At 34.5% G+C, this 21,508-nt stretch overlaps 1 protein-coding gene across 2 annotated transcripts; it reads left to right on the top strand.

Annotated features, from left to right (window-relative positions):
* The first annotated feature begins 372 nt into the window (after positions 1-372).
* LOC130825542 (probable phosphoinositide phosphatase SAC9) lies at positions 373-21,254 on the top strand. 2 transcript variants are annotated; one of them, XM_057690818.1, is made up of 14 exons: positions 373-644; positions 756-839; positions 1,988-2,586; positions 6,674-6,806; positions 7,436-8,652; positions 9,641-9,748; positions 9,894-10,064; positions 13,360-13,602; positions 14,579-14,941; positions 15,902-16,732; positions 18,089-18,286; positions 18,876-19,334; positions 19,420-19,653; positions 20,653-21,254. In XM_057690818.1, the coding sequence occupies exons 2-14, from the start codon at positions 827-829 to the stop codon at positions 20,932-20,934; spliced, it is 4,851 nt and encodes a 1,616-aa protein (XP_057546801.1). In that variant the 5' UTR covers positions 373-644; positions 756-826; the 3' UTR covers positions 20,935-21,254. The 2 variants fall into 2 exon arrangements, with proteins under 2 accessions (XP_057546801.1, XP_057546802.1); XM_057690819.1 differs by lacking the exons at positions 373-644; positions 756-839 and having other exon boundaries at positions 2,388-2,586; positions 6,684-6,806.
* Positions 21,255-21,508: the final 254 nt, after the last annotated feature.

Here is a 21,508-nt window from a genome sequence, read left to right on the forward strand (position 1 = left end):
AACTTTGTCCTAATAAGCAAAAATTATCGTGAATAGTATAATCTTTCGTTAATTTTTTTACAATAATATTAACTTTTAATTAACCATAAATAATACAACTAATAGGACTTTTTTTTTGAATAATACAAAATTTAGTTTATTAACTAATTACCGGTTTTTTTGTCATATAATATTCTATAGTTTGATTTTTGTTTTGCGAAACAACTCCTAAATTGGTATTATTGTTAATAAAAAATTAGTATTATTATAGAAAAATAAGCAAAAAATAAAATAAAATATTATTCTTGATAATTTTCCTAAATATAATCAATAAAGTTAGAATTAATATATTTTCTAGTTTTTATTGATAAAAAATTGAAAATTTGACAAACACATGTGATTCTAATTTCTGAATTAATTTGGTAAAAAAAAAAACAAAAAATCGGCAGGTTTTCCAATCCTTTATTTGGTCCAATTTTCTTCAAAATCAATACGATAACGAATTCTTACATCGTTTGATTTCATGTCAAACCTCGAAGCAGAAGCTTAAAATCAGCTGAGCTTGATCCCTTAATCAAATCAAGTATCGATTGCATCAAGGAGCGATTGCGTGCCTGATTTGGGCAAATGTTGGGTTTTTTTTGATTGTTTCATGAGGATCTGAGGTGAGAATATCTGCTAATTTTTGTTGTTTCTTTCATTGGATTTGTTCATTCTCTTTGTTCATGGTCAATTCAAGTTGTTTAAAACTATTAATTATGAGATTTGTTATTTAGTGATCTTATTTGGAGATTATGCTTTGATTACGTGGATTTCAACGAGGAGTGAGACAGCTTAGTCCAGTACGATGGCATCATCAGGTAGGCATTTTGCAACATTTCTCCACCATGTTTGTTGGATTCGTTTGATTTTGATGTGATCTTGAATTTTTTTGGTTATTGTTTTGTTGTTGTATTTTTCCAAAAATGAACTAGGAAATGAATCTGCTAATATTTGCTGGTTAATGTTCGAAAATTGAAAGAATTGCTGAAGTCGAGTTTGTGGAATTGATACATTTTAGCTTAGAGTTCAAGACCAGACAGTTTCATTGGAATAATCTTAGCCTAGTGATTTCTTAATGCCGATTTGAGAATGACTTGCTCTTAGTTTTTAGAAAGTGTTTGTTGTGGACTTGTGGAGAAAATCAAATCTATCTGGTTAGATTGCATGCTTAGCATAGTGCAAAAAGCGGTAACTATATCAAAGCCGCGTAAAGGACACCGTGATGTGGGAACGAGAATGATGTGGTTATTGTAACGCCAAATATTGGTTGAAAGCATGAGATATCCCTCGAAACGACCCAAAGCACTGTTTTTTTTATACCTTCACAACACAAGAAATATCAGTTCGGGTTCTTCTAAAATCATTACAACACAGCCGATGCCATGCAATTTGACCTTGTTTTTGGCACTATGATGTCTAGTTTGACAATAGACCTCCTCAAACCCTGCACATAGCTGATTTTATTGTGGGTCATTGTTATTGATGTCACTTATAGATATTCAAATGATTGCAAGCTTAGCTTTATTCAACAAAGCAATTTAACATGAATACTGAGCAACCATTCGCTTTGGTATTTTTCTCTAAGATTTTTGTCTTTCCTTCCTGTTTTGCACTGTATTGGTCACCTTGGCTTGATGCATATTGCGTTGCCAGCAAGACTTTCTTTTTCGTCTAACAGTTTTTAGTTTCCGAGTTACCTATGTTTGATTGTGTCGTCGATTTTGGTTGAGTATGTCTAATCTTTGCTCGTTGAGCTATTCTAATTTTGAATCACAACTGCTGAAATGTTACTTGAAGGCCTTGGTTATTTTAGTTCTGCAACAACATCATTATCATTATCTGTGATTTTTAGTTTTCTTAATATCTTTCATTTTCCTCTACATAAAACTATTTTTCTCATTCACTTGTTCATAATTTGATTTTATAGGTTCTGACTGAGTGTCTCTCTTGCCATTTATTTTGTTAGGTGTTGGGTTTAGGAATACATCAGTAGTTGTTCTTGTCTTGGAGTCCAGTGAAGTATATATTATTGTGAGCTTGTCCTCAAGAACTGATACTCAAGTTATTTATGTTGATCCTACGACTGGAGGACTTCGCTATTATGGAAAGCATGGGGTTGACATTTTCAAAACTGAGCGTGAAGCTGTAGATTTTGTCACCAATGGCTCAAAGTGGCTGTGTAGAAGTACAACATATGCCAAGGCCATCTTAGGTTATGCAGCTCTTGGGCATTATGGTTTGCTCCTTGTTGCTACGAAGCTGGCTGCCAGCATTCCTGAATTACCTGGAGGAGGTTGCGTTTATACAGTGGTGGAAAGTCAGTGGATTAAAATTTCGTTGCAAAATCCTCAAGCTCTAGGTAAAGGAGAAGCTAAGAACATTCTTGAACTCACTGAGCTTGATATTGATGGGAAGCATTACTTTTGTGAGTCGAGGGATATGAGCCGACCTTTCCCTAGTCCAATGCCTTTGAATCAGCCTGATGTCGAATTTGTTTGGAATGGATGGCTTTCTTCCTCTTTCAAGATCATAGGGCTTCCTCAACATTGTGTCATTCTTTTACAGGTTTGAATCGATTCATCCTTGTCATGAGCTCTATTTTTTTTTACTTATAAGTTGAACTTGACTTCCTTGGTTTTGTTTCTTTGTGTTCATGTGTGTTTATTTTGTGGTAACTGCTACCATTTTATATGGACTCTACCTAGAGTGAGTTTTTAAAGCCTATGTAGTAATTAGCTGCTCTCTCTATCTCTCTCAAAGAACTTCCTTATTATCATTTCTAGATGTCCTTTCAAAGAAGTTTCATTTACCTTTCCTAGATATACGTCATATATTTCAATACCCTTCCAATGATTGGTTGTTTAGAATGTTAGGGGCTTTTAATAGTGGTAATGTGAAGAAAGAACTATTTGTGTTGGTCATATTTCAGCCATTAATATATTTGAACTATCTGTGTAGATGAGCTTTATCTTGGGTCTTTTGGAGTAAAGAGAAAATAATGAGTTCGAAAACATAGATTCTCACTTTTATACTTTCTCCATATTGTAATATTTGCAAAATTTTTTGATGTAATACAAAATAAGAAAATCACGACTAGGCCTAAATTAGAAAACATAGCGCATATGCTTAGTTAACGGTTGGTCCCCACTTCGTATTGTTGCAAGTATCAAGTAAGGTCTTATAAGGAAACATGTTGTGAGTATTAAAATACGGAAGAAGTATATGGAGAAGCTTTATATCTAGACATAGCTAGTTTAATGTTTGTGCTGTAATGAAAATCCTACCATTGGGAATTGATTCCTGTTAATTTCTTAAAAGTGTCCCCTCTTAATTCCAATCACATCACTATTTTCAGAAAAAACTAAGGAAGAAAAAAAGCAAATAGAAGTTATTAGCATAAACAAAATAAAAGCTAATGAATTTAACAAAGAATGAATGGAAATAACTTCCGTAAAATAAAACTGATGATTCTTCCTCCAAAAAAGATAAGAGGATAGAGAAAATATGCCCAACATCCCTCCAAACACACAATCCTCTTCCATCTTTTAGTGAGACAAACAACAAATAAAAGAATATTGCCTTCCTACATTCCGCGTTCCGAAATGTTGCTTCGATTCTTTTTCATATGAAGTGCTTGACTCAATTTTTGATGGCGGTACAACATACATGAATTTTGTCGGCCATTTTTGTATAAAAAATTTTAAGAAATAATTCTTAATGTTGAAAATGTGCTATACTGGTATCCATTTCTAGACCCATTTTTCTGTCATCTAATCTCACACATAATTTTTTTACTCATCATTAATCTGAATTAAAAAGCTTATGTCGAGCTTTCTACCATTATCGCTTATATGTTGCTTAATATATATTGCACAAATTATGTGAATTGATCTTTTCATTGTTAATCAACTGAATCCAATCAAATTCATGGTGGGAAGAGTATACCATGTTGATAAAGCAATAACAAGAAGGGTGTATCAACAAAAGGTCAAATGAAAATTTCAACTAATATAATTCTCCAAAATCTGAACTTTTTTACTGACAGTAGTCCTTTCATTGTTTTTCTTATATGGGCTGTGTGAAATGTGGAGTGATAAAGATTCAAAATGAAGTTATTAAAGGAAGTCATATATATTGAAGACAAAATGAGAGAAAATTGTTAATGTTTATTGCTACCAAGGATCAATCAAATTCAACCTCTTTATCATCACTAAAAAGATAAGTTAGAGAGGCACTAATGGAATTGGAGTAAAGAAATGTTGTTGTCTTAGATTAGTGCTTATGTGCATAAGATCGAAAATTAAGCTTGTAAAAAGGTGAAAGGTCAAAAGTCATAGTTAATTAGGAAGAGGTTGGTTGAAGATGGTTTAAGATAACAAGAGTGAAGAATAATATGCAAACTTAATATTTACTAGAGCTCATGACAATATATATAAATAAATTGGAAAGACAATATGCATATAATGATCCTTGTAATTGCTTTTCTTAGTCGTAGATTGGTATTAGATGGGGCCGAATGAAGTATAATTTTTATTAGCGATAATCTCTCATGTTAATTTGTTTTGGTTCACTTAGTGGGCTGCTTATTGTTGGGGTTTATTAGCATTTTCTTTTGTATGTGAAATTTGAAAATACGTTGAAGTGAAAAAAAAATAAAATCATCAGTGCGTTCCAGTGCAACGAGATGTAGCTTAACTATTTTCAACTAAGCTCGATGTGGTTGTTAGTTGTTGCATTCGTGCTTGAGAAAACATCGAGATAGAATGTGGGCGATGGTTGTGGTTGATTTTGGCCGTCAATTGTTAAGGACTCGGTCTAATTCGTGGGCTGATTAAGGTTGACCAGATTGGTAAGTTGTGTTTATATCACACAAGAGAATTGGAAAGGAGAGAGATAATCGATGTTGTGACCAACATCAATGTTGAGTTAGCGATTTAGTAATCACTCAATATTCACTCGTTAATTGTGGTTTGGTTGTGAACTTATGTGTTGATGTATGGAGGAAGAGGCGCATAAAAGCTTCGTAGGGGCTGCAATGGGTGTGTTAAGTTTGATCAAGAAATCAAGATTACAATTCCGAGTGAGCATGGCTTTGAATAGATTTTGGCTGCTCGAGCAAGCATTTTCACGTTGCTCGTGCAAGCATCGTGTCGCTCAAGTGAGCTTCTTTACTTTGCTAATGTGAGTAAGAGTCTTTGTTGGTGTAGTTTTTGGATTGTTTTGCATTAAGTGCTCCAGACAAACATTTGTCCCTTGTTCGTTCAACTGGTACACTATTTTTTACGGGTTTTTAATCCCATTTATCTTTCCCATATAGATACCATAACTTATCATGTCTACCAATATTGAGAGTCATTTATGCCACATAAAGCTAGGGCTTAGTAAGAGGTAAAAGCTCTGATATCTGCTCAAATTTTGTATTGGATTCAAGCATTGTAATCAAGAACTCTAGAAAACATTAATTCAAAGGTCTTCCTGGGTGGGTTTGATAGTCTTAGAACATAACGTTCCTAGGATTTTTCCACCTCCCAAATATTGTCTTCTTTGTTTGATTGCTTGCAATTATCTCTTGTTTCTCTTCTTGACCCAATTTTGGTCATTTGGGGTGTGTTTGGAAAATGTATTTTTAGTTGGCTGGCCTTTGGCCTTTTGGCTTTTTAGTTGGTTAAACACGCCAAAAAATTATTTGGTAAATGACTTTTAAGCTAGCTAAAAAACTAGCTTTAAGCTAAAACTAAAAAAGCTACTATGAGTACTGAGTAGTTTTATCATTGGTTTTCGGCTTTTTTAACCAATTTTTCTCCAACAAACATCGAACAACTAATTTTTATCAAGGAGAGCAAATCATTCAATACTTTTGGCTGGTCAAACCAGCCAACAATCCAAGCAACAACTATTTACTAAATAGACCCTTGCTCCAATAGTGACCAACATTAATGCTCAAATTCACAGTAATTATCCCAATATCTCTTTTAATATTGTAATGATTCATATTTAAGATCATTACATGACTTTTGCAGCATTAATTAATACATATTTCATCTTTATGAGCAAATTAATGGCACAGAACTGGTGAGGGGTGGGGAAAAAGGTGGATGAGAGAGAAAGAAGAAAAAGGTTGGTTTTTGAAAAATAATTATTTTGTTTTAGTTGGGGCGGAGGGTTAGGTTTTAAGGTATTCTTCTATTATGTACCTTTAAATTTTATTTCATTTTTGGATAAGTTTACATTGATGGTTGTCATTAAGCTTTGCAATGTGCCATATTTATCTTTGAGAATTACATATGCAGTGATCTACAGTCTTTCAAGGCTCTTATTTGATTCCAAATAATTATTATTCTCATTGTAATTAAAAATCTTTCCTCCATTCTTTGACGAGTGAAGGTGACGGGCATGAGGCAAGGTTTTGCACCAGTCAGTTGCTTCATGCTCATTCCATGAGATTGTTATCATCAATCTGTCCATGATCTTTGCATATCATTTATTTTTATCCTTTTTCCTCTTGTTTCTTGTGTTAGCCTTTGTATTCTTCTTGTGGTTAGTTTTCTATGCTGCTATTCGTCAACTTTAATAATTATCTGATTTTCTAAGAAATCATATTTCTATAGTCATGTTATTTCATTTTATGCATTTGCTTCATGTTAATACATAGGGATTTGCAGAATGTCGAAGCTTTGGGAGCTTAGGCCAGCATGAAGGTATCATTGCTCTCATTGCTCGCCGTAGCAGGCTGCATCCTGGCACTCGATACTTGGCAAGGGGAATAAATTCTTGTTCTGGAACAGGTAAGATAATGACGCTACAAATATTTAGCACCTGCAACTTACATGCTGTTTGTTTTTCTAACTATATAGTCTTTTGATTTTTGGGATATCATGTCAAAAGATTCATGATGTTTCTGTTTTGTGATGAAAAAAGGTTCTTTGAAGTTTTGGGCCTATTGAAGAATCGCAAGTGCCCATGTCATTTTATGTGTGTGTATAATAGTGTTTAGTATTTATTTTGTGCTCCGTGGAGCACTGCTTTTCTGAGGTACATAAGTGGGTTTTGAAAGCACAATCGTGCTTTTCAGTACGTTATATATTAAAAATAACAAACATATGTGCTTTTTAAGCACCTCAAATACCTTGACACAGATGTGCTTTGCTGTGCATGAATAATTTGAAGAGTTTAAGCCTTGAGGCGTACAATTCTTATGAGTTATGAATATAGATAAAAAAACGTTTTATTGGTTAATACTTAGGGAATCCCTTTGGACAATTGATGGGGTGGAGGTGAAATATGGGGGGGGGGGGGGTCTAAGGATTAGTCTTGTTCTTTTTCCATTTTCTATTTGTGTTTGTTTAACTATATTCTTGTACTTGTAGTGATACTTTCTTCTGTGTACAGTGTACTAAGTCTTTAAATTGTGCAGGAAATGAAGTTGAATGTGAACAGCTTGTGTGGGTACCCAAAAGAGCTGGCCAGAGTGTTCCTTTCAATACTTACATTTGGCGAAGGGGATCTATTCCTATCTGGTGGGGTGCTGAACTAAAGATCACAGCAGCAGAAGCCGAAATTTATGTTGCTGAACATGATCCTTATAAGGGAAGTGCGGAATACTACCAAAGATTGAGCAAGCGATATGATGCTAGAAACTTCAATCTGGCCACCGGTGGAAGCCAGAAGAAAAATCCTTTGGTCCCAATTGTGTGCATGAATTTGCTAAGGAATGCAGAGGGGAAGTCAGAATCTATATTGGTTCAGCATTTTGAGGAATCTTTAAATTTCATTCGATCCTCGGGGAAACTTCCTACCACTAGAATTGTTTTAATCAATTATGACTGGCATGCTAGTGTTAAGTTGAAGGGTGAGCAACAAACAATTGAAGGGCTTTGGAGACTCCTTAAAGGACCTACAATAACAATTGGCATCACTGAAGGGGATTACTTACCTTCACGTCAGCGTATAGGCAATTGCAGAGGCGAAGTAATTTATACCGATGAATTTGAGGGCGCATTTTGCTTAAGATCACGCCAAAATGGAGTGTTACGGTTCAATTGTGCAGATTCTTTGGATAGGACAAATGCTGCTAGCTATTTTGGGGCCCTGCAAGTATTTGTGGAGCAATGTAGAAGACTGGGTATATCTCTTGACAGTGATTTAGCGTTTGGTTATCAGTCGGTAGATAACTACAGTGGATATATTGCTCCTCTTCCACCTGGTTGGGAAAAGCGTTCTGATGCAGTTACAGGGAAGACATATTTTATTGATCATAATACTAGGACTACGACATGGAATCATCCATGCCCAGATAAACCTTGGAAGAGGTTTGATATGACATTTGAAGAGTTTAAGAGGTCAACTATTTTATCACCTGTAGCTCAACTTGCTGATTTATTTTTAATTGCTGGGGATATACATGCTACTCTTTACACTGGTTCAAAAGCTATGCATAGCCAGATACTTAACATATTTAATGAGGAAGGTGGAAAGTTCAAGCAATTAGCTGCCGCACAAAACATGAAAATCACTCTACAAAGAAGATACAAAAACGCAATTGTCGATAGTTCTCGCCAGAAGCAGCTAGAGATGTTTCTTGGGATGCGGCTATTCAAACATCTTCCATCAGTTGCACTTTCTCCCTTGCATGTATGTCATTATGTGGATGTAATGGCGTTATAAATATTTGGAACAGGCTACCATTAATTTCACTTGGTTTCACCTGAATTTTTCGATGACCATGTTGACAAAATTATTAACATGAAACTCATGAAATTAAAAAGAATGTGCATCTTGTTGTGTTTTGAACCTTTCTCAACTAGCTTTGAGCTTTGTTATTCTTTGTTTTATAATTTTAAAATCTTTTCCGTTATTTGCAATTTCTGCTCACAATTTTAAGCTCATCTAGGTTCATCCACCTTATTTTGATTACCTTTGTTGTGCGAAGGCAAAAATGCGTCAGACCTGTATATACAAGTCAAAGGATAGGTAAAATTGTAAAACTTGTCATGAAATTTTTTCGAACTCATGCTTTCATGATTAATTATTTTGATTGAGTGCTTTCATCATTATGGGCCATCAGGTTGATGGTTATAGAAATGCAAGAGAAGTTTAAATTATTTGTAGACAGTCAAGAGTAAGACATCTAATGTGATTTTCTTTACACCAGTTGTTTATTTGAATAAACTGTTATCCATGCATGTGATGCCATGACCTTTGTCACCTGCCTGGTGACTTGCAATATCTCTGAATAATTTCAAGTTCCTGTTGCTTAATTGTGTGCTATTTTGAATTTTGATTTTGGTTGCTACAAAGTCAAGATATTGTTTTTGTGCCTTATGTCACTATCATTTGTCCTTAGATCTGGGGTTCCTATCTTGTCAATGGTCTTTAAGAAGAAGCTGGTGGATCCTATCATTGGTGTTAATGCCTTTAAATTGTTGTACCCGACATGTGTTTTACTATATCTTTGACTTTTCAAGGTATACTCTGCTAATTAGGTATTGGGTGCACAGAGTTGTGAACTTGTGATGTGAGTTTTGTCCTAGAAGGAATGGTTTTTGATGTGGCTTTTGATGCGTGTGGAGTGTTACTTTGTTTGGATTTGGCTTTTGATGCGCAATATTGCTTGTGTCAGGTATCTTCTCGACCACCTGCTTTCTTTCTCAAGCCCGTTCCAAGCATCTTTCCAAACTCCAGTGATGGTGTAGGTCTTCTGAGTGTAAAGAGGAAAGATATGGTCTGGGTATGTTGATCTCTCTGCAAATATGGAGATCCTCTTCTGATTTTGAGCAATTAGCAATAGATATCCATAAATATAGGTTATGTTGATTATGGCTAATCTCTGCTTAATTTATAACTTTTATTTGATGTCAACATTTATGTTACAGGTTTGCCCCCAGGCTGCTGATGTAGTTGAACTTTTCATTTACCTAAGTGAGCCATGCCATGTTTGTCAGCTTTTGCTCACTGTCTCACATGGTGCAGATGATATGACTTATCCTTCCACAGTTGATGTGAGAACAGGTCGAGATTTGGATGAACTTAAACTTGTGTTGGAGGTTAGTATGTTTCATACGTCTAGTATACTAACTTTTCTTTCCCTGGCTACCAGTTGATCTTGCATGAGAATATTTAGTGATGTTGCTTTATAGATTCTGCAAATTCTTGTCAGTTGCGTTTTCCTTTCTTTTCATTCTGTTGGAGGGTGGGGGAAAAAGCCACATAGTGCTAAAATACGGTGTCGGTTACGTTTGCGGTATCTCTTGCGGAACGAATTTTACGGTCAATGGGGATGATTTCACGGTTGTTTCAGTCTATATTTCGATCATGGTAAGCTCAAAAACCTATACGATTGTGGTACGGTATGTGGCCTTGTTTTTGCACAATGGTTTGGGGGGCATAGTGCAATAAGCAGTTTAGTTTCTGCAAAGGTTGTAACACCCTCAGAATAGGTCGAACTTTTGAAAACACCTTTAATGAAAACATGAACCAAAACCTACTCATGGGAGTGTTACCGCCACATCTATTTCTAATAAAATAGATGTAAGGCTTAACGACTAAGAAATAACTTAATAACTTTAAATCCAAAAGAGGGTTTACAACATAAGAGAAGACTGAAACGCAATCTATGTCCATATAAAATTTAAACAACTTAAGGTAAAATTTAAACTGAAATACGACTCTAACAAAAGCTATGTTTCTAGGTGATCCTCACTCCACGATTCCCACGCAATCAATAACCTGCAACATAAGAATGCAAGAAAAACAAGGGAAAAACTCCCAAAATCAGGAAATTGAGTAATTCCAACTCCATCCCGTAAAACGATTAAGTTTGAAAATGATTTTAAGAATAAAATATAATCAAATTGAAAACAATTTTAGAAAATAACATATAGCTGAGTTTAATAGAAAACAATTTGAGAAAACAATATATATAATATCACATAAACCAATTTATTAATTTGATATTTAATAATGACAAACACATAATTAATTTTTAATTTGAGGGAACGAGAACGCCAATAGGCCGAGGCTTTACCCCTATACCTACTTCATCAAGAGGTCGTCACCCCAAATAATTCAAGGTCAGCAGAGTAGTCTCAGGGAACCCTAGTGTGCACACCCCTTCTACTTGGATCACAACAAATAGAAGGAAGACCAAACATCGTATCAAGTATCAGAAATAATAATACCTGTCGGCAGCTATACTAACCAAACAGGGCAACCTGTTCATCACCCTTATACTTGGATCACAACAAATATAAGAGCTTCATTTTCCTCTTGTTACACTTTACGTGATTTAATATATTTTAATAATTAGTTGCGAGCACACAAACTTATAATCAAACATACATTATACATTTTATTTTATGATCATAAATTTTTCCTAATAAAAAAAATATATCTTAGGAATATCCAACTGAAATCTCATTTTCCAAATCACCATTCTAACATCAATTGGTGGCAATAGGAATTAATATCATAAATATTTCTCTTTCAAATAAATCGTATCAAATTTCGAGATTAAAATAATAATATAAATTCTATCAAAATAATAATTATAAATTCAACTTTGACAAAAATAATAGTAAATATAATTTGAGAATATATAAAACATAACATCATATAAAATAATGTCATATAAAATCATGCATCCTATTAAACACATTAATTATCACTTAGCACATAATACTAACGGGATAGTCCTAATTAGATGGACATTGAGAATTACCTTGTCACGCGATCCTAGACAACGTACGCTTCTAATAATCTCTGTCTACGAATTCGCTGTCTTTAATATCGAAATCTTGCGTTTTCTTGACTTGAATTTTTAAGCAAATGGGAGATGGAGGAAGAGTTTGTAGGAGAAAAAGGAAGTGTGAGTAATAATGTGAATGAAATTAAGGGTAATTGGTTTAATTTATAATAGGTAAGTGAGGTTGGTTATAAGGTTTAGAGGGAGGAGTGGGAAGTTATTGTTAATGGGGAGTTATGGTTTTTTTTTTTTTTTTTTTTTTTTTTTTTTTTTTTTCTGAAATTTATTATTAATATTATTATTATTTTAAAAAAAAACGGTTGTTACAAAGGTCATGATAACGGTCATGAAACGGTTTCGCACGATTTTCTGCCTATATTCTGGTTGCGATAAGCCCAAAATCCTCTTCAATATATGGTTGTGTTATGGTCATGATGCAAATGATGTGGGGGTGGCTGGTCTGAGGTCAAGGCATCATTAATTTCCTATGCAGTAGGAAATAGAAATAGATTGGTTCGTTCATGATATAGACAAAGATCTAAGTTCTTTGGTGTTTATACTCTCTGTCCATGGTGTCTGCTCCAAGTACAAATTTTGTGCATTCCAAGGAAAGGGGAAATAGAGGTAAAAAGATATACTTTGGGGGAAGTGGGAGAAATGTGTCAATAAGATTAGAAGATAAGTTAAATGTGTGGATGAGAATTAATGAAAGAATTTAGGTCCTAGCCAAAAATAGAGATTGACCAAAATACATGTGAAAAACTAAAAAGGAAAATGGTGCAAAACCCGTGGGACAGATGGAGTAATGAACTTTATAATATGCCTCATTCATTCAGGTGCATATCTTATTTATGTGAAGTTGTAAATGATATTTGCATTTAAGCATCAATTGGAATCAATCTCTTCATCGTCACACAAGGGAATGGTGGCGTACACCCGACCCCCCCTACCTCGCCTAAGTGGACCCACTTAGTGGCGTTGGGATAATGATATGCTTTTTTTATTGTAGTTATAGAAATTGATGTTAGTGTTTGGTGGTGATGTGACCTTAATAGATTTGAGTTAACCAGCAAAAGAGGGAACTCAGTGTCATTACTTTTGAGTCTTGAAAATCATATTTGTGTTTAAAAGAAAAGCATTAGAAGGTTGTTTGCGGTGATTTTTCTGAATAAGAAAGAGTTCTTGGTATTAAAGGATGAAATCCCAAGAGTTCATGAAGAAAATCAGGTATAGAGTTGTCCATGGCTGGTTTTTGTTGCTGTAGCTGTCTACGTGATAATTCATTCAACTATGTCATGATATTTGGCTTTCTCAAACAGAAAATCAAAGATGGAAGACTTCACTTTGACTGTATTGTTCATTTGACTTAGAGTTCCCTTCAGGGAGTTGATTCCTTCTGCAAGGTTACAGTTTTTCATGGAGTATGCTAGTTATCATGTAGTGATGAGTCGTTCTGAAACTTTAACCGTATGATTTATTGCTTTTTAGCTCCTCATTTTTACAGTAAAATGTTGCAAATTGCGTTCCTTAATGCAACTTTACTCGAATCTTTTGTCTGTGTATACATTTAAGAATTATAATATTTTGAACTCTTTCAGGGTGCTTCAATACCTCAATGTGCAAATGGGACAAATATTTTAATTCCTTTGCATGGTTCTGTTAGTTCGGAAGATTTGGCTGTGACTGGAGCTGGTGCGCGCCTTACTGGGGCAGATGCTTCTACCTTGTCATTGCTGTATGATTTTGAGGAATTGGAGGGAGAATTGGACTTTCTTACTCGTGTTGTTGCTCTTACTTTCTATCCTGGTGCTTCTGGGAGAACTCCATTAACTCTCGGTGAGGTACACAGCAGTTCTGCTTCCTTGATGCAACTGTATTGTAGGGATCTTTTGTGTAGGTTTAGTCATGCTTGGTCTGTAGGGAAAACTGGCCATGACCATCTATTTTGTATAGATATTTAGAGAAGAACTTTTGGTTTTGCATAGATGCATGCTCTCTGTCTTGCATCTTTTGAAAAAAATTTTGGTGTGAGATTAGTGGTGGTTAATGGTGCGGATCGGTCAACTGGTCTTGCACACACACACATATATATATATATATATATATATATATATATATATATATATGTCAAGTTCCAATGAGAACTAATCTTATATGAGAACTGTGAGAACCAATCTCTCTGATAAAAATGTGTTACTTTTTCACAGAAAGGTGTTACCTTTGCACAAAAAAATGTTACTATTGTTTTTAAAAAAATCTGGTACTTTTTAGTAAAAAAGTGTTACTTTCAGAAAAAAATATAAATACAAAGTAACACGATTTTTTTCGAAAAATAACACCTTTTTATGTAAAAAGTAACACCTTTTTGTGAGTTTTTTTTCAGAATTTTGACACTTTTAGGCAAAAAAGTGTTGCTTTAAGAAAAAAAATTATTAAAAAATTACATAAAGGTGTTACTTTATACATTAAAAGGTGTTACTTTTCAGATAAAACATGTTACTATGTATTATATTTATTTTTTTGAAAAATATATTTTTTTCTAAAAGTAACACCTTTTTGCTAACAAGGACCAACTTTTTTCTAAAACAAAAGTAACATTTTTTTGTCCAAAAGTAACACCTTTTCTGTAAAAAGGTACCACATTTTTATCAGGAAGATTGGTTCTTACGGTTCTCATATAAGCTTGATTCTCACTAGAATTTGACCCTATATATATGTGTGTGTGTATTTATACATATATAATTACTTATATATAATTTTGTGTTGGTGTATTTTATTGATATATTTTTTGGCTGTTCAACGACAATCATTTTGTAGGTAGAGGTGCTTGGAGTATCAATTCCTTGGAATGAGGTTTTCATTAATAAAGGCCACGGAGCGAGATTGCGCAAGCAGGCAAAAAATTACCAGAAGCAAACAAATATCTTGGTACCTGTTCCTCGAGCTGATGACCTATCCAGTGAAAAAAAGCAACCGAAGACTGTACCTAATTCCTCTTCCAGTGATTGGTTGGATCTTTTAACTGGAGATGTGACTCATTTGAATCCGTTCGCCAACCCTGTCAATGAGCAGCATGATGATCTGGCTCTTTCGCAGTCTTCGTCTACAGATATGAAACCATCTGATAATGCCACCAAGCAGTATATTAATTTCTTAAAGTCCCTCACTGGTCCACAGATGGTATGTTTTTATAATCTATTGATGGCTATAACAGTGTTGCAACACTATTCAGAATCTATTTTAATTTCTTCAGGCTTAGTACTTTGTCAAATGTGTTCATGTGGTTGACTCTTGAACTCTGGCTTTGGTTTCGGCCTCAAATAGGTTGTTTTGGATTTGACAAATTGCACCAAGGGATATCTGGCGATTATTATGTAGTTTTCATACGAATCAGTAATAATCTAAATTCATGTCACAAGTACTTTAATTATACTCGTAAAAGTAATATATAAATCTTTTTTTTGGTAAATAAGAATGAAGGGGATGCTTGGTATGGTTCTTATTGGCGAGCTAAAATGCTAATTTGCTGGGTTTAGCTGTTTGGCCTACCTAAAACCCTATTTTCCGATGTTTGTTAGTGAAATTATTTGGTTTATGAGCTGTTTTGCAATAAGCTCAATTTTGAAGTTTATTGAACAAGTGCTTTTTCCTAGAACGAAATAAACGAGATCTATTCAAATTTCATGCTTTCATGCCACAATAGGCTAATGTTACCGAACAATTATTAATAATTAAGTTGGTGGAACCAGCTACAAATCAGTTGGTCAAAATTTAAATAAGCTGTTATATATATTAAACTGCTCCATTTCTGAGGCGCAATTAACAGCTCTTGTTTTTGTCTTTTGATCTTTATATGAATTAAAGCCTTAACAAGTTTTCACCTGGTTATGCATCAGAGCTGGCTCATTGTTATTTCTACTGCAGAAATTGGTTTATCTTGCTTCAATGTATGTCTTGCAACAATTACCACTTAAGTATTATTCTGTTGCATTTACAGCATATTTTAGAGTAAGAACTATTTTTATGAGTTTCTCTGAGTAATATAGCAGTAGAATTATAATGATTGACATAAAATCCTTCTGATGTAGAACTTCCACTCTCAATGCTGGGTTTAAACATTATTTACTAAACTTACTGCAGAGAAAGAAGCTAAATTTCATGGAAGCTATGAAGTTGGAGATTGAGCGTCTCCGCTTAAATTTTTCTGCTGCCGAGCGTGATAGGGCTCTACTGGCAGTTGGTACTGATCCTGCTTCTATAAATCCTAATTTGCTACTTGATGATCTATACATGGTGAGATTATGCAAAGTTGCAAATAGTCTTGCAATGGTTGGACAAGCAGCTCTTGAAGACAAAATTACAGCATCCATTGGCCTTGATACAATTGATGATAACATCATAGATTTCTGGAATGTTCCTTGTTTTGGGGAGAGCTGTTCTGGTGGTTCGTGTGAGGTACGTGCTGAAAATGGGGAAATGGTTAAAGTATCTGGTGCAAAGTCATCAATGGATTCCTCGAAGTTGTTATTGTGTTCTCATTGCGGCAGAAAAGTTTGTAAAATTTGTTGTGCTGGAAGAGGAGCAGTTTTGCTTGCAAATTACAGTACAAAGGGTTCTTTGAATTCCAATGGTGTACAAAGCCGTAGTGGCTCAAGTCATGGTGGTCAAGTTGACATCTATTCTAATAATAACTATGTATCATCAGATGGGGCCATCTGTAAACAATGCTGCAATGATGTTGTCTTGAATGCACTAGTACTGGACTATGTTAGGACGTTGTTGAGCTCACGAAGATTAACTCGTGTTGATGTTGCTGCTTCTGCTGCTTTAGACCAAGTCCTTGGATTCACCTTGAACAATGGAGATGCTGAGAGGAGTAAACCTTCGGGTACCTCTAGTAAAATTATGGCAAAGTTACTTGATGGTGAGGAATCTTTAGCCGAATTCCCATTTTCCGGCTTATTGTATGCGGTAAGTTTTTTTTATTTAAATACAATCACACCCCCATCTCCCAATAAAATTGAACTCATATTTTTTTATTTTTTGAAAATGCTTATTTTTTCTAGGAAGAAGACAAATGATAGAGAAGGGTGAATATATATATATATACACACACACACACATATATATATATATATATATATATATATGAAGAAGTTCAAGTGAGAACCATTCTTATATGAGAACCGTGAGAACCAATATGTCTGACATAAAAGTGTTACTTTTTTTCTAAAAAGGTGTTACTTTTAGGCAAAAAAGTGTTACTTTTAGAAAAAATTCTAAACAAAACTTACAAAAAGGTGTTATTTTATACATAAAAAAATGTTATTTTTCGGAAAAAACATGTTACTTTGTATTATCTTTTTTTTGAAAAATATATATTTTTGAAAGTAATACTTTTTTGCTAAAAAGTACCAGCTTTTTATTTTGTTAAAACATTTTTTTTATCTAAAAGTAACACATTTTCTGTAAAAAAGTAACACTTTTTTACCAGGCAGATTGGTTCTCACAGTTCTCATATAAGCTTGGTTCTTATATATATATATATATATATATATATATATATAGATGTAGGATCAAATAAGAAGGATTTTAAAATGAGAAGGGTGAGAAGGATTTTTGTTTGATTTTGTTTGGTTACTATGTATACAAAAAAGGATACTATGTTATAAATTAAGAACATTTTAAAAATTATTTCATAGTTACCTTTCTGTGTAACATAGTTACTTTTACAATTATGTGTTTTTGGCTCAATCGTGACCATAGATATTTTTATTTTAGTGAAATCAAGGGTGTAGAGTCCTTCTTACCCTTCTCATTTTCAACACCCTTCTCATTGGATCCCTCTCCTATATATATATATATATATATATATATAGGAGAGGGATCCAATGAGAAGGGTAAGAAGGACTCTACACCCTTGATTTCACTAAAACAAAAATATCTATGGTCACGATTGAGCCAAAAACACATAATTGTAAAAGTAACTATGTTACACAGAAAGGTAACTATGACATAAATTTTTAGAATGTTCTTACTTTATAACATAGTATCCTTTTTTGTATGTATAGTAACAAAACAAAATCAAACAAAAATCCTTCTCATCCTTCTTATTTTAAAATCCTTCTAATTTGTATATATATATATATATATATGCAGTTTATGTTGGTCCTCTGTCTCTGAATTTGTAGATCCTCTACTTGCATTACATGCTTGATGCATCATCAGCTTGTTGCCTCGCGTCAATTGTTTTTGTTTCAATTGGAATGAAAATAAACTGCTCGTATATTATCATCTTATTTTCGCTTCCGTTTAATGATGTGGAAGGTTGAGATTGCAGCAGGAGCAGCTCCCCCTTTGTCATTACTTGCTCCTCTGGATCCAGATTCACAGCATTCCTATTGGAGAGCTCCTTCAAATTGCAATTCTGTTGAATTTCCCATTGTTCTTGGCTCTCTGTCAGATGTTAGCGGAGTAATGCTACTCGTTAGTCCATGCGGCTACTCAGAAGCAGATGCTCCTACTGTAAGTGCTTTCAAGTTTCACTATTGGTTGATTGGTGAAGTGCATTGACATTATGCATAACTTACATTTGATAAAAAAATTTCTGAACCTCACATGAAGAGATTCATACTTTTAATTATTGCTGATCAATCCTGGCATCATAAGGGAGGAATAATAAACACTCAGTTTTTTTATATATGTATCACTATCTAATTGCTAAGAAAATACTCCATCTGTTAGAAAATTATTCGTAACGTTATTTCTTTGGTTCATTGAACTCATTTTACCTTAAGTACCAATTTCGTATCCTCAACACTCGGACATGGGTGGGACACTCATTTCAGTTAGAAAAAAATATGAGTTCCCAAGTCCGATTAACAGAACTTTAAGCCGTTTGAAAATTTTGGATACGTCACTGCGAGTGGTTTATGGAATTGTGGTTATCGCCTTTATTACGGCCGAGGTAACCTCAAAAGCCTTCATACTGCGGTCGCAATGCTGTGATACGGCTGATAAATTGTACTGTCACCTAGTGGCTAGTGCCCATTATTAGCATATTGCGATTTGCGACTATGCATATCTAATTTTTATGTCTATTTTATTACTATAGGTGCAAATATGGGCCAGCAATAAAATAAGCAAAGAAGAAAGGTCATGCGTGGGAAAATGGGAAGTGCAATCTTTCTTGCAATCGTCACCTGAGTACTACGGACAAGAAAAGATTGATGCTGCTGGATCTACTCCTCGGCACATCAAGTTTTCCTTCAGAAATCCGGTTAGGTGCCGCATTATATGGATAATGCTACATCTTCAACGCGTTGGCTCAACTTCTGTGAATTTTGGACATGATTTCAATCTTTTATCACTGGATGAAAATCCTTTCTCTCAACCAACTAGGCGTGCATCTTTTGGGAGCCTTGATGAAAGGGATCCATGTCTTCATGCCAAAAAAATCATTGTATTTGGTACCCAGTTGAAAAAAGATGTGGGGCTTTCAGAACCAGAAGGTGCTGAACAGTTGAAATTGCAAAATTGGCTGCAGAAGCCCCCTCAGCTTAATAGATTTAAGGTGCATTGATCATCTTTGTCTGATCTCGATAATTCTCTGTATATCTTAACATATCCACTGAAATTGTAAGTTTTCTGTGTGTCAGGTTCCAGTTGAGTTGGAAAGACTGATTGATAATGATCTTGTCTTAGAGCAAAATTTATCACCTGCTTCGCCGTTGTTAGCTGGTTTTCGTCTGGATGCTTTTAGTGCTATTAGACCTCGGGTCACTCATTCACCAACTTCTGACGTGAATGTCTGGGATCCCTCAGCTATACAACTCTTAGAAGATAGGCATATCTCACCTGCTGTGCTATATATTCAAGTTTCAATACTGCAGGTAATTATGGCCACAAACTAAGAATTTAAGCTTCACATTGCCTGGGATTTGTTATTGTTATGTAATTCCTCTAAATTTTGATTCTTGCACGACTTCTGTCAAAAATCTCACATATTCAAAGGAGAAGTGGTGCAAGTTTTAAGATATGGAGGAAGTATCATTATGTCAAATCCTCTTTGAAAGTATTTCAGTTGCAAACTTCGACTTGGACACAATAATAGTCCAATGTATGGTCTTGTAGAGTTGTAGTTATGCATTTTCATTTGTAGCTTAAATAATTTTGATGAAGAAAATTATATAGAGGAAAGTGGGAAGTATACAACACAAATTCAACCAGAGATTTCTTTATAGGTATGCTTTATAAACAAGAAACAGATCTTTGTAAACAAGAAACAGATTGCATCAACAAATAGATCAGTCAAGAGAAGGCCTTTCTAAGTGCCTAGGACATAGTTTTTCGTCTTTTGCAAACGTGATGGGTAAATGAAGCTAACAGAGCTTGGTTTCCTTAAAATTGAAGTCATTTCTCCTAAATTGATAAAGCGATGCATTCTTTTCTTCAGTGATGGACAAAACAGACTGTTTAACTGCTTGTTCATGGTGAGAGTCATAAACGTTTCAAAGTATCTGAAGTTCTACGAATCCTTAAACTAGACCTATTATTTGCCATGTTACTTCTTTGCGTCATTGTTTCTCCCTGGCTTCCCTTTGAGGAATGGCTAATTGCTGCTATTTAGACTGCATTCTATGACTACTACCTCATCATGTTGGTCATATGCAACTTGGCGTGCTATATCATAGCTGTGAGATACCCTTTTTTCCCGTTACGTCAATGCCTTTTAAGTGGTTCCCACCTAGGAGTATTTGGAGGAGAGTTGGATGTATGCAACCTTACCCTTAGATGAAAATTTCACTTCACGGAGCATGGTTTTTTTATATGAGATATCATCTTTTGAAATAGGAGACAATTAATTTTGATTTCTGATCTATATGTTACAGGAATATCAAAACATGGTAACTGTAGCGCAGTATCGGCTGCCGGAGGCCAGATCAGGAACTCCGTTGTATTTTGATTTTCCAAGACAACTGCAGACTAATAGAATCACATTTAGACTTTTGGGCGATATTGCTGCATTTATCGATGACCCAACAGAACAGGATGATGCGGAGTACAGAACTGTGCCCTTGGCTGCGGGTCTTTCTTTGGCAAACAAAGTTAAGTTATACTACTATGCTGATCCATATGAACTTGGAAAATGGGCTAGTCTTTCTGCTGTCTAATAGCAGTTCATCCATACAACAATCAACTTTTTCCCTCGTAGAGCGATGGTGTCCATAGGATATGATTATAACACTTGTGGCTTTGCAGCTATTTTACCTTATTCATTTTGTATTACTATAACGTCTGTATCATTCTTGATTTGATTAATTACATAAGTTTGGCGATCCTCGTGATGTATCGGGAGCTTATGCATTCGTTTCATACGCATAATAATTAGCCTACTTAACTCGATTTTAACTTTATCAGCTGAAATCAGAGCTCAATCTGTTTTGGAGTATTGAGCCTGATATATTATTGAGCTTAGCTTGGCTATTGTTCCTGGGCCCCCGGCTGATTATTAGTTACTCGTTTGTTTTATTAAATTTGCTACGTTTGCATTATATAATATGACAGTTTTTCATAACAAATGTATCAAATTCAATAAGACATAGAGAATAACTTGTAGTCTATCAAGTTGTTTGGATTAATTTCAGACATCAAGTTTATACTCGGGTTTATTATAATTAGCTTACTATGAAAAGAAATATTTTTAACAGACCTATGAAATAAATCGATGTTAATTCGTCAAACGTA

This window comes from Amaranthus tricolor, chromosome 10 (genome assembly GCF_026212465.1).
Source record: "Amaranthus tricolor cultivar Red isolate AtriRed21 chromosome 10, ASM2621246v1, whole genome shotgun sequence".
NCBI classification, from domain to species: domain Eukaryota; kingdom Viridiplantae; phylum Streptophyta; class Magnoliopsida; order Caryophyllales; family Amaranthaceae; genus Amaranthus; species Amaranthus tricolor.

Bases quoted from the DNA above. Each gene is read 5' to 3' on its own strand.
- LOC130825542 (XM_057690818.1), top strand. The intron at 6,807-7,435 runs GTAAGATAATGA...TAAATTGTGCAG, and splicing joins AAATTCTTGTTCTGGAACAG to GAAATGAAGTTGAATGTGAA. The intron at 19,335-19,419 runs GTGCATTGATCA...TCTGTGTGTCAG, and splicing joins CTCAGCTTAATAGATTTAAG to GTTCCAGTTGAGTTGGAAAG.